The 17,452-nt window shown below is 35.4% G+C and overlaps 1 protein-coding gene across 1 annotated transcript; it reads left to right on the top strand.

The window, feature by feature from the left end:
- The first annotated feature begins 5,709 nt into the window (after positions 1-5,709).
- Positions 5,710-10,836, top strand: RpL35A (ribosomal protein L35A). The gene is made up of 4 exons (XM_071583919.1): positions 5,710-5,760; positions 6,047-6,334; positions 10,516-10,671; positions 10,766-10,836. The coding sequence occupies exons 2-4, from the start codon at positions 6,056-6,058 to the stop codon at positions 10,787-10,789; spliced, it is 459 nt and encodes a 152-aa protein (XP_071440020.1). The 5' UTR covers positions 5,710-5,760; positions 6,047-6,055; the 3' UTR covers positions 10,790-10,836.
- The last annotated feature ends 6,616 nt before the right edge of the window (positions 10,837-17,452 follow it).

Here is a 17,452-nt window from a genome sequence, read left to right as displayed (position 1 = left end):
TTTATTTATTTATTTGCCTGAGGATCTGGGTACATTCATGTTCCAAGATATACGGCACGTCAAAGATCTTAACATAAAATACAATACATTGTTACATATTCAGAAACTCATCAATAGTGTAGAATAAGTGTCGCATGAAAAATTCCCTCACTTTGAATTTAAAGGTTGACATTTTTTCTATGCTCTTGATAACCAGAGGAAGGTTATTATATAATAAGAGTCCCATGTTATGGGGGGAAAAAGTAGACTTGCAAGTTCTGATGAAGTTCACATGTAGATGACTGCAGGTCCTGGTATAATGATTGTGAATACTATTGTTAGTGGTATATAATGAGATATGGCGTTTAGCATAAACAATAGCACTTAGCATGTACACACAGGGAAGAGGGAGAATACAAAGTTTTTTGAATAGGGGGCGACATGGAGCTCTGAGGGGTTCATTGCACATTATTCTTAGTATCCTCTTTTGGATTTTAAATACAACATGAGCACAGGGTAATGGGCCCCAAAAAAGAATACTAAAAATTACGTGGGCATAAAACTGGGGAACTGTTATTATCCTGGGGAATTGTTAAAAACTGGGGAACTGTTATTATCCTGGGGAACCCCGCAGGATATTGTTTTTGCAGGCGATACATGGGATATTCCATCTTTCGTAACACTTACACTCTGTTGTCTGTTGTTTAGATAAGATTTAATCCAATTATATGGAGTACCTCTTATGCCAGATTCTTGAAGTTTCAGCAATAACATATGGTGATTGACACAATCAAAGGCCTTGGAGAATCAAATAATAAAACAAGAGATTCCAGTTTATTGTCTAGGTCAGACAATATTTTGTTTATACAATGGCATGACTTTTGTTCATTTTTTTTAAATTTTGGTGCATGTATTCCCAGTATTTTGGGCAAATCTCTGCTGTGACAAAATTATCATGTGGGTACAATCTATTTTTTTTATTTATTGATAATTAATCATCTAAACTGCAATCACATTTAACAAGCAGAATACTGCCAAATATTTCAATTCATGTAAAATCTATGGATTATTTACTATTTTGCAGAATGTCTTCAAAAGAATGATTCATTGGCAAACTGAATGGAATTTATGAACTGATCTTTCTAAACCTAAATTTTCTGTTCTCTAAAGATGAATGGTTACCATTATCTTAATACCATGCCTTTCCTGATTGTGTGATCATGATTACTGACTTGGTCATCTTGATTAATGCAACACTGAATTTTAACTTGCATATTCAAATCTCTTTTCTAACGTTCCTAATATCTGGGGCAATTTTTAATGCAAGAATTATTTTCCCAAGATTTTTGCTGTCACCATAGTATAACCATATTATGGTTGGAAACATGTTCATGTGATTACAAAACTGCACCACGCTATTGACAGATTAAATAATATCATATGCGTGGAGATTGATAATCGAAAAATTAAACAGATTTATTTTGACAGCAACCAAGCCAGCTATATGTAACTATCCTTGACAATCACAAATATGCCATGTTTGTCATTGATTTTCAGCCTTGAAATGGATGTTTATGTGAATAAGATGGAAAAATGGACCAAAGGTGTATTAAGATCCAGTGTATTCCAGGTGTATCTACTGAATAAAATACTCTCGACTCTTCTGCTACATCTCCATCAATGTTTCGATTACCTACTTTCTCATCCAGAACTATCAAGAAACCAGATTAAAAAAACATTGAAGGCAACTGGATAACTGGAGAAATCAGCAGTCACTGAGCATAGCATCAACCAAGATCATGCCTTCGATTAAGAGTGAGGTTCAAATTAGCCCTTCTCTGCTTGCATTGCTATTGGGATTTCCTCGTAAAGGAGACAATTGAGATCCATCTCCATAGCAAATATTTCAATAGGGATTCAGGTTTTCACTTGAGTAAACCTATTCGGAGAAGTATGCATGAAATCAGGAAAAAGGTGGCCAATTGTGAGATGACAAGACAATCCCATAGATGGAACTCAGAAGCCCCGTAGATGATGAGTGTGTCAGTCATAGGAAATATATTTCTGTAAAATCATAATATTTCATTGAATAAATTGGAATGAGGAAATTACAATGACAGACCAGATTCACCTTAATCATGATTCCCCTGGATTCACATGCAAAGATGATGATTCTCTGGAAAAATAATAGTTCCATAATTTCATATGAGAATTCTAAATGAAGCACTTTTTTGGTGGGCACTAAATTATATTCACAGGTGAAAATATATCAATTTAATAACTCAAAACACGTTCAAAAAGCACTAAAATCAACTTGCAATCAAATATTACTAAAACTGAATTATCCCTCTAAATATGCAATATATCTGTCTAGGATGCATACATCCACCCCATACACTCATACTAGAGTCATGAAACTTATATCTTTCCATGCAGAATAGTGTTTACTTTCATAATCCAATGAAATATTTTGTCAACTCTCTTGATGGCGAAGAATTTGAGGCAAAATATTGAATTTTTACTTTTTCTTTGCAAAATTTGCCACCTGCTCTCAACATTCATGGTCTAAAATTGGTATTCTCAGACAAAAGGAGGCACATACAAAAGTCAATCGCCATTAAATCTACTCAACAATCATTGAATAGCATCAGCAGACTGTGACTACAGCGAGAGTAACTGGAAAAAATTTTCAGACTGATTCACAAAGGGGAATCGGAATGGTACAGTAGCTAATGTAATGGTTTCCCGCCAAGAGGTCCCGGGTTTGAATCCTGGTGGCGACAGATATTTTGCAGTGGCATCCTGACCCCTACTTGAGGTGCTTTGTGGAGGGCACTTTGAGTGAGTACGCCACCCGTCGGATGGAACATTAAGCTGTGGACCCCAAGTTGGCTTTTGTTAAGAGTAAGCTAATGCCGATGCCGGGTTCCTCTCCACCCTACATTCTTTCCTGCCCATCCCTAATGGCACAAATGACCTCAGCTCTCGGTTGCCTCCCCTAAAAACTACTAGCATTTCACAAAGATTCTTCTTGAAATGTAATGAAATAATTGACTTTGTAATTCCACACACTTTATTTAAAAACACACGACCCAGGTTTCGACGTTCAACGTCATCATCAGTTCAACGTCGAAACCTGGGTCGTGTGTTTTTAAATAAAGTGTGTGGAATTACAAAGTCAATTATTCCATTACATTTCAATATGTTATGCAAATTCCACAAAGTTACGCCTGAGACAACAAAAAAAGATTCTTCTTGGTTAATTTGCTTGCTTTCACATGCACTGCCATGAAGAGCCGGGACCTAGAGGTAATATTGTTCTAGTATAAGTACAACACATGGAAAAAGAAATACTTATTTTCATTAAAGTAATACAGCAAAGCACCGTGGCTCCTTTTTGGGAGTCACAGGTGTTGGGAAACTAGCTATGTCTGCCTAATAGGAGTGATCGTTTAGTGTGTATTATGTTGGTAAAATTTTATCTAAAAAAGTTACAATTTACTGTTAACCAAGTCAAAACATGTGTAGATATTTTAGGCAATCAGAGAAAAGTTATACTTACCATTATCATTTTATCAATGGCAGCAGAATACTGTGCATGAGTGTGGATCTCGGTCGTGAGTGATTTCTGCAGGAAATCACTTCTTTGGGTGGCATTGTCTTCTTTAGAGGCTAAAAACTTTTTGTTTAAACACTGTCTTGTATGCTCCCATTTTGCTACAAAAGATGCAGAGAGTCTCTGCACCATCAGCTGGTCATGTACTGCATTCTGAAATATGAAAGTGGCAATTCAATTGCTCAATTATTGCACAATTTAAGCTGTCATTGGGGCAGTACATACCTACACTGTTTTACCGTGGTTCATGCATAATTCCCACAATGCTGGATTTCTACTTAATGGAACTAGGTGTAAAACAAGGAGTCGTATCCAAGCCAATTACTTAAATACAAAGCTCAATAATGGGCACAAATTCCAATAGGAGTAATATTATGTGCTTCCAACTGTGAACTGGGCAAACTAAGACACTACTTTGGTACTATTTGGTGATTTATGGGGAAAGGATTCCATGCCAGGAATCACAAGAAAACAGCACACAAGGATTTAGGTAGGAAAGGACTCAAACTCCCGGTTATTATGAATAGGAAATGAATTCTAAGCCAATTGAATGCCATCTTACAGGACACTCATTGATTGATATTGACAAATATGTCATTAAATTCCACTTTAATTGAACACTACTTACTAATATGTAAATTCAATGTGGGTCCTTTACCTTGTTTTTCTCTATTATTTATGTAAGTGTCAAAATACCTTCTCTTCTACCTCTATATTTCTGCTTTTACAAACTGATTGTCATTGGGGAACTCTTCTGTTCTCTGTTTCAATCTTCTCATGATGATTCTAGTCAAGATCTGTGATACATATGTTATCAGGGTTAAGGGTTGGTAATTTCCACTTCAATCTGCTCAGTTCTTTCAGGACTAGGGGCAATTATTGGTAATTTTACTTTTAAGTAAAATCACATGTGTATTATTTCATGTAATCCAAAACTCTTATAGAAATAGTAAAATGGCCTGAAACAATCTTGCCAAAGTCCATTAGTTGTATTTTCAATCGACAAGCTGCACAATTCCCCTCAGTAAAATACTTTATTTCATTTAGAGATATGATTTGGCTATGGAGAAGAGTTTTATGGGACTTAACTGATTTTTATTGATTTAATTTGTGTATATTAACCAGAAATACGCTAATAATATGTGTACCTTAATGTGCAGAACTGCCTCCAGCTTTTCCTGAGATCCTGTACTTTTCTGCAGAAGAGCCTGAGTAATTGCTGTCCTTAAAAGGTTTACGTCATTTTTATGCCTTGAGAATTCCATGATTAAATCGTTCAGATCTTTATGTACTTGAACTTCAAAAATATTAACTTCAATTAAAGATGCAAAACTGCAAGAATTAATTAGTTCCTCCTTGACTCGTAGTAGAACGGTTTCTAAAAAAGCGCTGTATTCAAGACAAATGATTTATGACAGCCCAAATGAATTCAATTAGCATATATATTTAAATAATGTAGTTCACCATTCTGCGCTGACATCTCCTGCCCGATGTTCGTTCATTTCAGAGGTCTTGTTGAAGATTCGCTTTCTCTCATCAATACCTAACCTAAAACAGAGGTTCAAAATATATTAAGCCAAAAGATATCCCGTGAAAACACCATAATTGAATACATTAAGCAGAGTATGGGGATTTAAGGTTACCACCTTGTACGTAAAGGCATATATTTCAGGCTAGGAACTTTCACACATCCGGTAATGTTATGTCTTATTATGCTTAACCGATTAGCTATTTCATCCAGAACTGGAATCACAAATATCATCTCTTGGGGTGTCAGTTCCACCCCAAAGAAATTAACCAGCTGCTTTTGTGTTTGACTCATCCTTGCGATTCCAGTAATTTAGTTCGAGATCCAATCACTTCAAACTTAAGAATATTTTAATTCGTCATGTAGGTCTCGTCTCGCGGGAAATGACATTTGAAATGAACACTATTTGTGAAAGAATATATTTTAAAATGTAAAAGTGAAGTATTTCGGAAAGCGCTCTTTCTTATAAACTCTGACATGACATTTCAAGAAATCAACGATTTCATACTGGCGGTTAACAACGAATTTTACTCGAATAAGCGATTAGAATTTGTTTAGCACGTTCATTTTTTTTCCGGCACTCAACTGTCTTGTGGTGAACTTCCGGGCCGTCTTCAACGTTGTTGACTTGTTTCCGGTAAGTCAGCATGTGATGCTGAATTTTTAGGGTTATTATTTTGTCATGTTTCTAACTACTCTTTATTATTTGTAATGTTAACTAAGAAAGATTTTCCATATAATTTTGAAATTTTGTGTCCAATCGTCGCCATTTAATCATGGATGACGATAGATTGAAATGTGTTAGCATTCGATGCCTTCCGCAAGCTCTCATATGTCTTCAATAAATATTTCCACCCGAATTGTTTGTGATGGTGATTTTATAATTTTATCTCGGTCCTAGCGTTTTGCTTGTTTAATTTTAGAATTTGACAATGGCGGACACGGAGAAAAAGCCTACTAAAACCAAAGGTGGTGACAAAAAGAAGCCCACTGAAGAGAAGAAGGAAAGTATAGAAAAACCAACCACTCCAGTTCTTAAAAGGAGGCCCCGCAAACGTCATGGACGGTTATATGCAAAAGCTGTTTTTACTGGCTATAAACGTGGACTCAGGAATCAACACGAAAACACTGCATTGTTAAAGGTCGATGGTTGCAACTCGAAAGCAGAAAGCTGGTTCTACGTCGGTAAGCGGTGCGTCTATGTCTATAAGGTGAGCATACTTATTAAACTAGAGCCTTTTCTATCAAGTTTTACCTCATTAGTTCGAGAAAAATTTTAATGTAATAGATCCGTGATAGTTTTCATCACAGTATACCCCACATTGTAGTTAGACGATTTGGCAGTCCTAATTGTGCCATTAGTAGCTCTTATGTCATGTAGCTTCTGTTGTTTATATTAATCGCCATTTTTAATGTATTGTTTTGCAGACGATTTTAATATCGTGTAATTGTTTCGTGTCTTTTAAGCTTGGAACTAGTCCTGGAATCGTTAAGCTACAGTATCTATCGTAAATTTTTCCAGTGGTCCAAGTTGCCAATATAATTTGGTGTCTTAATAGCTCCCACTGTTTCACTAAGTACAAAGGTTCCCTCTTTCGCTGATTTGTTAAAGTACTTTTTAGTTCATGGGTGTGAGAGTGTATGTTTGGCGATCAACAGAAGGATTGATAAACCTACTGGCTATCGTATATATACGATATATATCGTATATATGTATACGAGGGTCATTCAATACTTAGAGAGACACGTGCTCTTAATTAAAAACCTTTCAATTAATATTTGCTGGTTTCAGTAGTATCAATCGGCAACCTTGGGATGAGCTCCGATCAACTGTCCCATTATTAATTGTCAACATGGCCTCAATATCTTCAGTTCACCATGGCAAGTCCACTAGAAGGTTGCACCGAGAGAGCTGGTGTTTTTTCACCCAGCTCTGTCTTTCGGTCTCCGGATCCTAGCGATGGACTCGGACCTCGTCGCAAATCACTGTTCTTTTAAAAAAAGCGGCTCCTTCCATCTAACCTCGTTGCATTAAGTCTTGACTAATTTTAAGTCTCAAGCATCAGTAAGCTGCCAGGGAACCCTTCTCGCCCACGTTTTCCTGTGCTTGAAATGGCAATGAATTATATTGTGAAGTTGCAACACTTAATTGCAACCCCTTGGCTATAATGTCAACAGTAATTCTTCTGTTATCACGAATAAGTCCATCGGTCCTCGGTTCCAACGAGGTACCAGAAACTTCGACTGGATGTCCTCTTGGGGTTCATTACCCGCACTTATGCTCGGTCACTTTTAAACTCATCAATCCGTACATAAACATTCACACGGTTCTTACAACATTCCTGAATTGTATTTACTTGGTATTACTAGGCATTTCACTTGGTTTTACAGCTTTTGCGACTAAAAATTTAATGACTGACGTCTTCTAAGGTGCAATATTCGAGTGAAATGAAAATTTTGAGGTTATGTTGACGTAAAATAATGAAACAGCTGAACAGAGCTCATCCCAAAGTTACCGACTGACACCTTTGAAAAAATTGGTACAGATTCATTAAATAGTTTCAGAATTAATCAAACTGGTTGTCTGGCAAATGAAAACAAGCTTAGTTTCTTTTATAAAAACGTGTAATGATACCATATTAATAGAATTATAATGGTACACAATTGACATTTGTTATAAGTACCAACATTTCTGATTGAAAGAGCTTTCTGGAAACAATTGTGGGTGAATTTTCAATGGCCACCGGAAAATTTAGTGCATTTATGCCAACCACATTCATTAAGTATTGAAAAACTATGATAGTCCCACGTCTTCAGTTTCTGGCTACTTTGCAATTAACACTTAATTTGCTGGTTTTACTTACTGCACATTAATTGATTGTTAGTTTTCTTTATTTCGGGATGAGATTGAGACTATAGATTCTCTTCTACCACCTAACCCCTCGTGGTATTGTAAGAGAAAATTATTTTTGATTATGAATTATCATCTAATATATTGTCATCATGTAGGTGTGGAGAGCTAGATAAACCATTTTTTCAACTTTTGGGACATGATCATAAATATATTAACTTAATAAAGTTGATATTATATTACCCCTATTTGTGATTTAGCACGATAGTGGAATCTCTTTTATTTTCAGTAATTGTTCAAACTTAAGTTGTACTTATAATACTCTCTATTTACATTTGTCCTTTTTGCTATTAATTCATGTAAATGTTCAAGTGTTCATTCTTAAAACCAAGGCCATCACTTGGCCATGGGTTTCTTTTAATCACTTTCAGAAACCCACGGTTATGATTTCCTTTGTCTCTGTAGTCTACCCATGTTTCCTCCTATTATGTATCAATGGATAAACTCACCAGGATTGCAACACAAAATTGCAAATCAGGCTCTAATCAGACCACACAATTCGGTTGATTTTGCACTGGGGGCACAGCACCCATTTTCTTGAGATTATTTTCACACTTTTTGTGCAAAACTGAAAACAAAGTACTTTGGGATATGTGTGTGGCCTCACTGTTATGTGAGCTTTGATTTATCAATCACTCAAAACCATATTGTGGTTGTTTATCCTGATAATGGAATGATATGAAATTTTTGTCTCGAAATTGTGGAATATGATTCTCATATCCTGTAACTGGTTACAACTTTAACATGGTATACCATAGGCAGAGGAAACTTAAAACAAGGGCATTACTAGAGAGAACATGCTTGTATGGATTTATCTCAACAATTGAAAAAGATTTTATGAATATCCTAATCGGAAATTTATTGAAGAGGGAGGTGGAGTTGGTGAAAGTGAAAATCAGATCGCATTGCATTCAATGAGGGTCTCTCTTGTTGGTAAAATAGCCATTTTCTAATGATCATCATGAATAACCTTCTGTACTCGTTTTGTTTGTGGACTTAAAATATATATTGTGTTTAGAAAAATGTTGGAGAAAAAGGGAATATGATTCTTGTGCAGTCATAACGTTGTGTTGAATTTTTTGCATCTGAACTCATGAACGGCAATCTTGAGTGCATGTCTGATGGAACAAAGGTGTCTCACTTGTTGGTGGGTGTCTCAGATACAGATCTCCTAAAAATTTATCTTTTTGTCACTGAAAAGTAAAATTCTGCTAATATTATTTTTATTATATTTATCTGATCTAAATTATACTAGAGTAGCTCAAAATCTGCCAGGATCCATATTTCTTTTAATTAACTTTCATCAGCAAATATTGTATAGTTTCTTATACATCGGAACTGAGATCATTTTTTAATATCAAAGAGAGTAGAGGCTCTATTATAATTCCCTATGGCACTCATGAAGTATGAATATTGGAGTCAAATCAATGAATCTTATACCTCTTGTATGTTAGGTTTACAGTATATCAGGAAATATTTTGCAATACTAGTGCACATTACAGTTCCACATTTATTGAAGTGGATAGCTCACAATTCTTCTGTCTTGTATCACATGTTTCTTGGTTGTGTTTAACCTCACCTTTTGAATTAGTCCTAAAGTTCTGCCGATCTGTTTAATTTGGAGACCAAGATCCATTTATAATGTATGTATCCATAACATCATTAATATATCCTTATATTCACAACTGAATTGAGTAATTGTTACTGAGTCATTAGACAATTTAACTTGAAAAGATTCAAATTTGATATCATTGGTTAGCAGTGAAACAAAAAAATACTGAAGAAAATATTACCAAAAATGCATGGGGTGATAAAGAAGTATCCCTAGATAAATGAGTATTAATATTGCTTAAATTTTCAATTTGGAAAAAAAATTGTTGACAAAATTAGAGGATTGGAAAATGAAATTGCAGAGACTGTTTTAGGTTAGTTTAAGGGGGGTAGGTAATAACAAAGTGGCAAGTAAGGAGAATATGAGAAACAAGGTTTGCGTGTGTGTGGGAAACAGTGACCCATGTGTACCTCAATCAAACACCTTGTTCCAATCAACTTACAGTCTCAGCTATTTCCTTTTCAATTGCCCAGATAAAATTGAACTTTGTATTTGTAGGTATTAAATATAAATATTAGTAGAGGAAAAAATTAGAAATGTAAGAGCTCCACATTATGGGTTACCAATCTGTCCAAGAAGTACCCTGATCCTTCAGGAGTAATGTTTGTCTGTTCCAAATGGCAATTCATACAGTTTATTAATCAGTGGTGCTGTGCTTAGAGTATAGATTTGTTCTGCATGTGGTTAAGTTATTTATTTGCCTTATCTGATAGTTGAAAAAATAACTCCCCCATATGGCTAGTACATTTTTTGCTTGATTTTTAAAATACTTATCTGGTTTGAGAACCTAGTCTTTAGGGTAAATATATTCATTAATACCCTTTTATTTTTGCTTATTCCATTTCACGTGTGATTTTGGATTCTTTTAGGCTAAAAGCAAGACCAGGGTCCCAGGAGGAAACAGGAAAAGCAAAGTTCGTGCTATTTGGGGAAAAGTAACTCGACCACATGGATGCAGTGGTGGTGTCAGAGCAAAGTTTCGAACCAATCTCCCAGCTAAGGCAATGGGACATCAAATTAGAGTTGTAAGTAAACTATTTTAGGATTGGATGTTTAAATTATTACTATTTTCTTTCATTTAATCTTGTCTCATAATTTGTTTTTAACTTTCAATTTCAGATGTTATACCCATCAAGCATTTAAGCTTTGTTCTCCTGTTTAAAGGATAAATAAAAATTTTCCACCAATAATTGTGTTTTTGTCTGGACAATTGGAAACCTCTCCCCAATAAATGCTATCTTATCTTATATGCTATGAAAGATCTTTTATGCTAGTAAATCCATGACACACTGACAAATATTCTGAAATGTTTATGCAGATATTTAACATATACTTTGATTTTATCTGAACATTCATTTGAGAGTACAGGGTACAGCAGTTAACTCCAGGCAAATGAAACTTGTTTAAAAGCAAATGTAATTTTAAAAAATACTAATGGAAATCCATTTACATAAAAGTAGTAATATCTGTCACTGTATATATAGTAGTGGTATGTATAACCCCCTTCAGCTCCAATCTTGTCCTGAATCAATTGCACGCACTCTTTAAAACAGCGCTGTCCATATGCGTGAATGCTGCTACGGTAGCGTTGGGTAAAGATGCCACAATAAGATCTCGTCGTATTGGTAACTCTTTTGACTACGCTGCAAACATAATAGTCGAGGGGGTTCAAGTCCAGGCTATTTGGGGGCCAGGACTCCTTGGACCAGAACATGTCATTGTTATCTGAGAGCTAATTCTGGACTAAATGACTCTTATGAGTGGGTGCACCATCCTGTTGTCTCCCCGAGGCCACAGTTACCATCCACAGTTTCACGATATTCTTCAAAATTTGCAGAATTCCTCTGAAATCAGCACTTGAGTATTCCCTTGAATGAGCTTTAATTGCTGGGTTTGTGAAACTTTCCCCAGACTTCTCCAAACCATTATACCTGTACTTGGCCGTATTATTGTAATTAGTTGATCTGGGGACTTGAAGAATTGAACTATATCACTGGGTGAACACCCAGCATGAACAATTTTGATAATAGGGGCTCTTCGATTGTGCCTCCGCACTTGTATCTCAGCAATTTTGAGGTCATGACTGTTTACTAGGTGCCTATTGCTTTCAAGAATGCCAATGGCGACCTCCGGTAAAACTAAGATATGGCAGGTAATTCAAATTGAAATTTGTGCCGAGATAACCGCCGTGCTCTCTTTATATGGAGAATGTATTGCTGTTCTTAGGCATAAGAAGGTTGTACTGAGAAGTCTGAAATAGGAAGCTTGGGAGTGGTCCTGGCATTGTGAAAGGAGGCTGAAAATATTTAATGCATTGAAATGTATTTTAAATAGTGGGGTTGGATATTTCCATCAAGGTTACCCATTACTATTGCATTTTTAAATGCCTGTGTTGAAAGGGTCTGGAATAAATTAAAAAGGGTAAATATTCAGGGTGAGGGTTCTGTATTCTATAAGGATTGTATGCTGTGTGCATATATTAAATTTTTGTTAGTTCTCTATGATAAGGAATAACAAGTCATAGCAGTTTCAGGCTTAACAAGGTAGAATTCCTTCATGAGGAGGTTAGAGAAAAAAACCTTGCTATTCCACATGTAATAAAATTTCTAAATGTGGAATATCAAAGTTTTTTTATCTGCCCACAAATCACTGTCAATCACACCATCAGGTTCCAGTCAATTTCTCATTTGGTATGGTTTGGAATCAATATAATTATTTAGTACTTGCATAGTAAAACTTAAACAAATTATATTTAATATTATGGAATTTTGCAAGGGAAATAGTTTGAGTGCGAAGGAACTTCCCCAAGTTAAGTGTGGAGAGAGAATCAGAATAAGTGAGATTTGACGTCTCTTTTAGTTTTTCGTGCCATTTTTGAAAATATTGGGTCAGTTGAGGTCTTCATTGCTGTCTTTGAAATATTCATTGAGTTCTTCGTAAAAGTACTGCAATTGAGTAAAATATGGTTATGGCAGCCTTGTCTAGATCAAATTGTTAGAATTATGGAAATAATGTCACATTGGTACTAAGAGCAGACTTTATTTTTCTAATCGTTTAGCTGTGATGCAATGTGCAATGGTTGTTATAAATTTGAATCCAATATAATTTTATTTTCTTTTGAAAAAAGATAAATTGCTAATCACAGTTTGTGGTATGAGGTGTTGTCCCAACATTGAACAAAATTAAAATGTTGTACCTGTTCAATTAGTCACTGAGGAGGAAGAGGAAGCGGCCCAAAGCTGGGCATGTTTTTTCAGGGCATCCAGTAGTGCTATTTAGTTCAAGCTGCAAAGCTGAGAATTGGTCCAATTTTTAATGAAATATCCAGGGATTTCTAAAAAAATATTGCTGGGCTCCTAATCCGGAACTGTCATGGGAATTATTGATGTCTCCATGTTTAGATCATTTATTTCTCTTATGTCATAGGCAAGTTTTCTGTATTTTGGTTAATCATAATTCACAAGTTAGGGTGAAAATTGAAATGCTAAAATTTTTTATCTTCAATTTTTCAGTATTCTTTCCTAAGAAATTGCCCTGTGATAGTAATTACCGAATTGTTCCTAGTTTTTGGAAATGGATTGTTCCAATACGAATATATTATTATTTGTTGTGGAAGATTGATTACTTAATTTTAAGAGTAATGTTTACAAATATCTGGAAGTTTGGCTAACTATAACCTTACAGTACACACTGTAGAAATGGAATGCTTTTGGTTTGAATATGTTTAATTTATGGAAAGTGATTTTGATGCTAGATTGGAAGTTTGTGTGGGTGAATCACATGTAAAATCCTCATTTTTCAAGCCCCAGTTCAAAATTACTGATTGCAAGGAATATAAGATAGAAAAATAGTAATAATAAAACATTTCATTTGCCTAAAGATCATATTACAAAAATACTAGGTGGATGGTGTATGGATATGAAATAAGGCATGTCAGATTTGATACATGAAGTAATAGATGAGAAATATCACTGTCGAGGCACGCTCTTGGTCAGTCATAGATGTAAGGACACATAATTCATAAAAGAATTTTCAGTTACTTCAACATAAAGATAATAACTTTGCTTTCATCGATTCCATTCTGCATTAGGTTTTGCTATTTATTAGTATGCATTGCAGGGTGATAAGTTAACTTGCAAGATGGTAAAAGTGTTGTGTGAGGTGCTTACTGTATGCTGATTGACTAATTCTACGTTAGTGTGTGAATACTGAAAAAAATTCCATTAGCTTCATTGTGCATTATGCGCTCCTTATCATTCAATATGTATCAGCAATGTGCACTGATGTAATGGTGGTTACAAACTATTTCCCTCCCAATATTGTTCACTGGAGTAAAAACATAAATCCCTTTAATATTCCTCATGTGAAAGAACAGGTTCAAGCACTGCATGAACAAAATCCCTGAAAATAAATATCATGCATCATTTATTTATTTTGGTCATTTGAAATTATAAGGATGGTGAAGAGAAAGAGAGGTGCATATAATGAAGGCTGAAGGCCTGGTTGACCAGGAAAAGTATTACTTATCAAAAGCTTATTAAGTCTTTGAAAATCACAAATTAATTTGAGAAGCACACCTGCATAAGTATATAGATGATGTAATCTGGCTGTGTTTGTATGTTTTTATAAGAATTTTAGTTATTTAACCTGGATCGTTCTCTTGTGTAGTTTCATTTGAATGGAATCATGGACTCTCATATTATAATAATAGCACTCGGCATGAAGATAATCATTGCATCTTCAATTTGGTTTATTCAAGTAAACAGTTTCAGGGTTAACTTTATGGAATTCCTTCATGATGAGGATAAAAAATACAGAAACTTTACACTTTAAATGTCCTACGACCATGGTTTCGATGCTGTGCATCATCATCAGGTTGGTTTATTAGTAACATGTACCTGTCTAGCATTAATCTGGTGAACCTCTTGCCTGTAGTCAGAGATTGTGGGTTTGCCTTTGGTATTGGTGTCATGTTAACACTGGTGCCTGTAGCATTTACACAATAGTGCCAGTTTAATGTAAATAACTCGCTAGCTTCAACTAAGTTGGCATTTTGTAATAATACATATTTAATTAAAATCTGCTTTTCATATAAGCATACCATAAAATGGATCACAAAGCAATAAAATATATGGTAGTCTACTATTTATAGGCTTTCGATGGACACATACTTATCATTGATACACATCCCAGCTCCATGCAATGCAAAATTGAAAAACAAGACTAATATTTTTCCTCCAATTTTCTTGCAAAAATATTTATAATTATGCTACCATTATGGACATTTATGCATTATCATCAGTGCTAACCTATCCTGTGGGCTATGATCTTGACATGGTGGAAGGGCTTACACATAGCATTTACCCATAGGTCTGCACTGGCAGGTGCAATGATAAGTGCTCCTGGTACTCTCACGTATGCCAGGTAGGTTGGAGGCAGATGAAAGGAAAGCAGTGCAGTGGTAGTTCTCGGGGGAGGAGCTGCAAAAGGTATCTGACCCCGGTGGGCAGGCCATTTCATTGAGAGTGCCTCATTAAAAGTGCTCCTGATGAAGGCAACAGAAAGACCTCGTTTATCTTTGCCGTGATAAACAGATGGAAACAAAGGGAATACCATTTGACAACTACAGGACTGAGTGAGGAACTGATAGGACCAAGGAAATGTAAAGCATAAAGGAAGAATCAAAAAGACTTAGCATTTCCACAGGAAAGTTTCCTCAATATAAGTGTAATCAGAAATAATAATATACAAAAGTATCCTCATTTGCGGTGGAAAGTCTTTTTGATTCTTCCTTTGTGCTTTACCCGTTGATTTCCATCAAGTATTGGCCTTGGCTATCTCTCAAAGCAAGGAAATGTGAAGGTAAGATCAGTGTCAGGATGTGGAGCAGTCAGGTGGTACCACAGGAAAAACTATACCTACTATGAGAGATGCCAGGGAAGCTGTTAATACAGAAACCAGGAGATATCCTAGAATGGTAGAAAGAATGAACGGAAGGGTCTTATTGTAAATATATTAGGACATTCGGTTTTGGCATAGAGATGCATGTATGACAAGGATGCAATAAAAATGTTGGCCTGAGCCCATGAATGCTAGAAAATGATAGAGAAAAGGTGGTAAGGGAGATGAAGTTGAGAAAGACTGGGCGGATAAATTTCCCAGAATTACTGAGTTTGGGGAAAATGGAAGGGTAGATTATGACCAAGAGATTTCCTTGTGTCAATTATTAACTCAATCCTGACAATTCAAGCAGCTTGTATGCGAGGATTATAGGACAACAAGTTCAAATTCATGCAGAAACATAAAGAATTGTCAATAGAATGTTACAAAATAGTTTAAATGACTACCTAGGCAAAGATCATTTTGGGTTTTTAATTTGAGGAGGGGAACTCAAGATGCAATTGCAGTGATGAGAAAGTAATATCAAATATAATTGGGATGTCTTTGTATGTTTCATGGTATTGAGAAGACCAAGTAGAGCTATAAAAGTTAATGGAGGTAATGTGGAAAATGGAGTAGGCTGGAGGAATAGGCAACCTATTCAATACTCGTACTTAAATCAGATGGTTTAGGTTAGCGAGGGGAGAATCAAAATGGGTTGTGAAAGTTAGGGGAACAAGACAGCAGCCCATTATCTCTAGTATATGCATGTGCACTGAGGAAATCTTAAGGGTAGAATGGGAAGGTCTGGAGCTGGAAATAAAAGTGGGTAGAAAGAAAATTTAAGTCAGGTTTTTAGACATGGAAGCAGTAGTAAGTCGGACAGCCAAGGGATATCACTTATTATTGAGTGTTGTACAGGAACAGTCAAGAGGTATGGGATGATGATTAACTACCATAAAACAAGAGTAATAAGATTCTCTAGAAATAGGAAAGCTAAGTTGGCCATTAAAGTAGTACGTGGGAATGAGCTAAAAGAGATGGAGGAGATTATGTATTTGTGCAGTATATTAGAAGAAAAGGAGATATAGTGGTTGGGATATTCAGAGAAGAATTGCATTAGCCAAAGAATATGTAGAAACAGGATTTTCATTAAAAATTTGCAAGAACGAAATTGATGGTGGGTGAACTGAATATAGATGTGAAAAAAGATTAGTTAAGACTTAAAATATGGAGCACAGCGCTTAATGGATTTGAGATCTTGTCTGAGGAAGAGAATGAGCTTAAAAAACCACAAAGTCAGGCTATAATAGCAGTGACTACTATGCTGGCCATACACATGAAGTAAAAGAAGGTATCCCAAGAGGATGACCCTATTCATGCCCACAGCAAATACACCTGCTTTCAACCTTGGGGCTATCATGCATTTGATGTTAAAAGTATGTATAGATAATCATTTACTTTAGATTATAAATAGTATACTTTCACCAAAAGAATTTAAATTAAGTCTCATGAATGTTTTTTCCCAGGAATTCCAGGTCCTTCTGAGAGATTATATTTTAAGGTCTGAAAATTAAATCAGAAAACCATTTGTTTTCCTCTCGATTTTAGGAATGTACAACTTATTGAATAGTCTGTCAACAGTTTTTGGTAGAGGTACTCAATCTGAAAAGAAACAATTAATCCTCATAAAAATGATCAATGCCCCAGCAGTGGTATGCTTATAGAACCTATGTTCATGGCACCCTTACTTAACTTCGGTACAGATAAGAGTGCACTAATTAATTACCTAATTTAGATGAAGTTGTAAGGATGGCAAGTACTTCAGTTAAATACCGCATATTCTTGTTTTTTAATGGAAAATCTCCAATAAAAATGCATAGAAAAAGCTGGAAATTCCTAGCCACCTAGCGATTGCAAGTTTAT

This window comes from Hetaerina americana, unplaced genomic scaffold, assembly GCF_022747635.1.
Source record: "Hetaerina americana unplaced genomic scaffold, ioHetAmer1.1.p SCAF_15, whole genome shotgun sequence".
NCBI classification, from domain to species: Eukaryota; Metazoa; Arthropoda; class Insecta; order Odonata; family Calopterygidae; genus Hetaerina; species Hetaerina americana.
Note: the sequence above shows the minus strand (reverse complement) of the source record. Positions and strands in the feature narration are given on the sequence as shown.

Coding starts and splice junctions, on each gene's coding strand:
- RpL35A (XM_071583919.1), top strand. CDS start 6,056: ATGGCGGACACGGAGAAAAAGCCTACTAAAACCAAAGGTGGTGACAAA. Junction 6,335..10,515: donor GGTGCGTCTATGTCTATAAG/GTGAGCATACTT, acceptor GGATTCTTTTAG/GCTAAAAGCAAGACCAGGGT. Junction 10,672..10,765: donor TGGGACATCAAATTAGAGTT/GTAAGTAAACTA, acceptor TTTCAATTTCAG/ATGTTATACCCATCAAGCAT.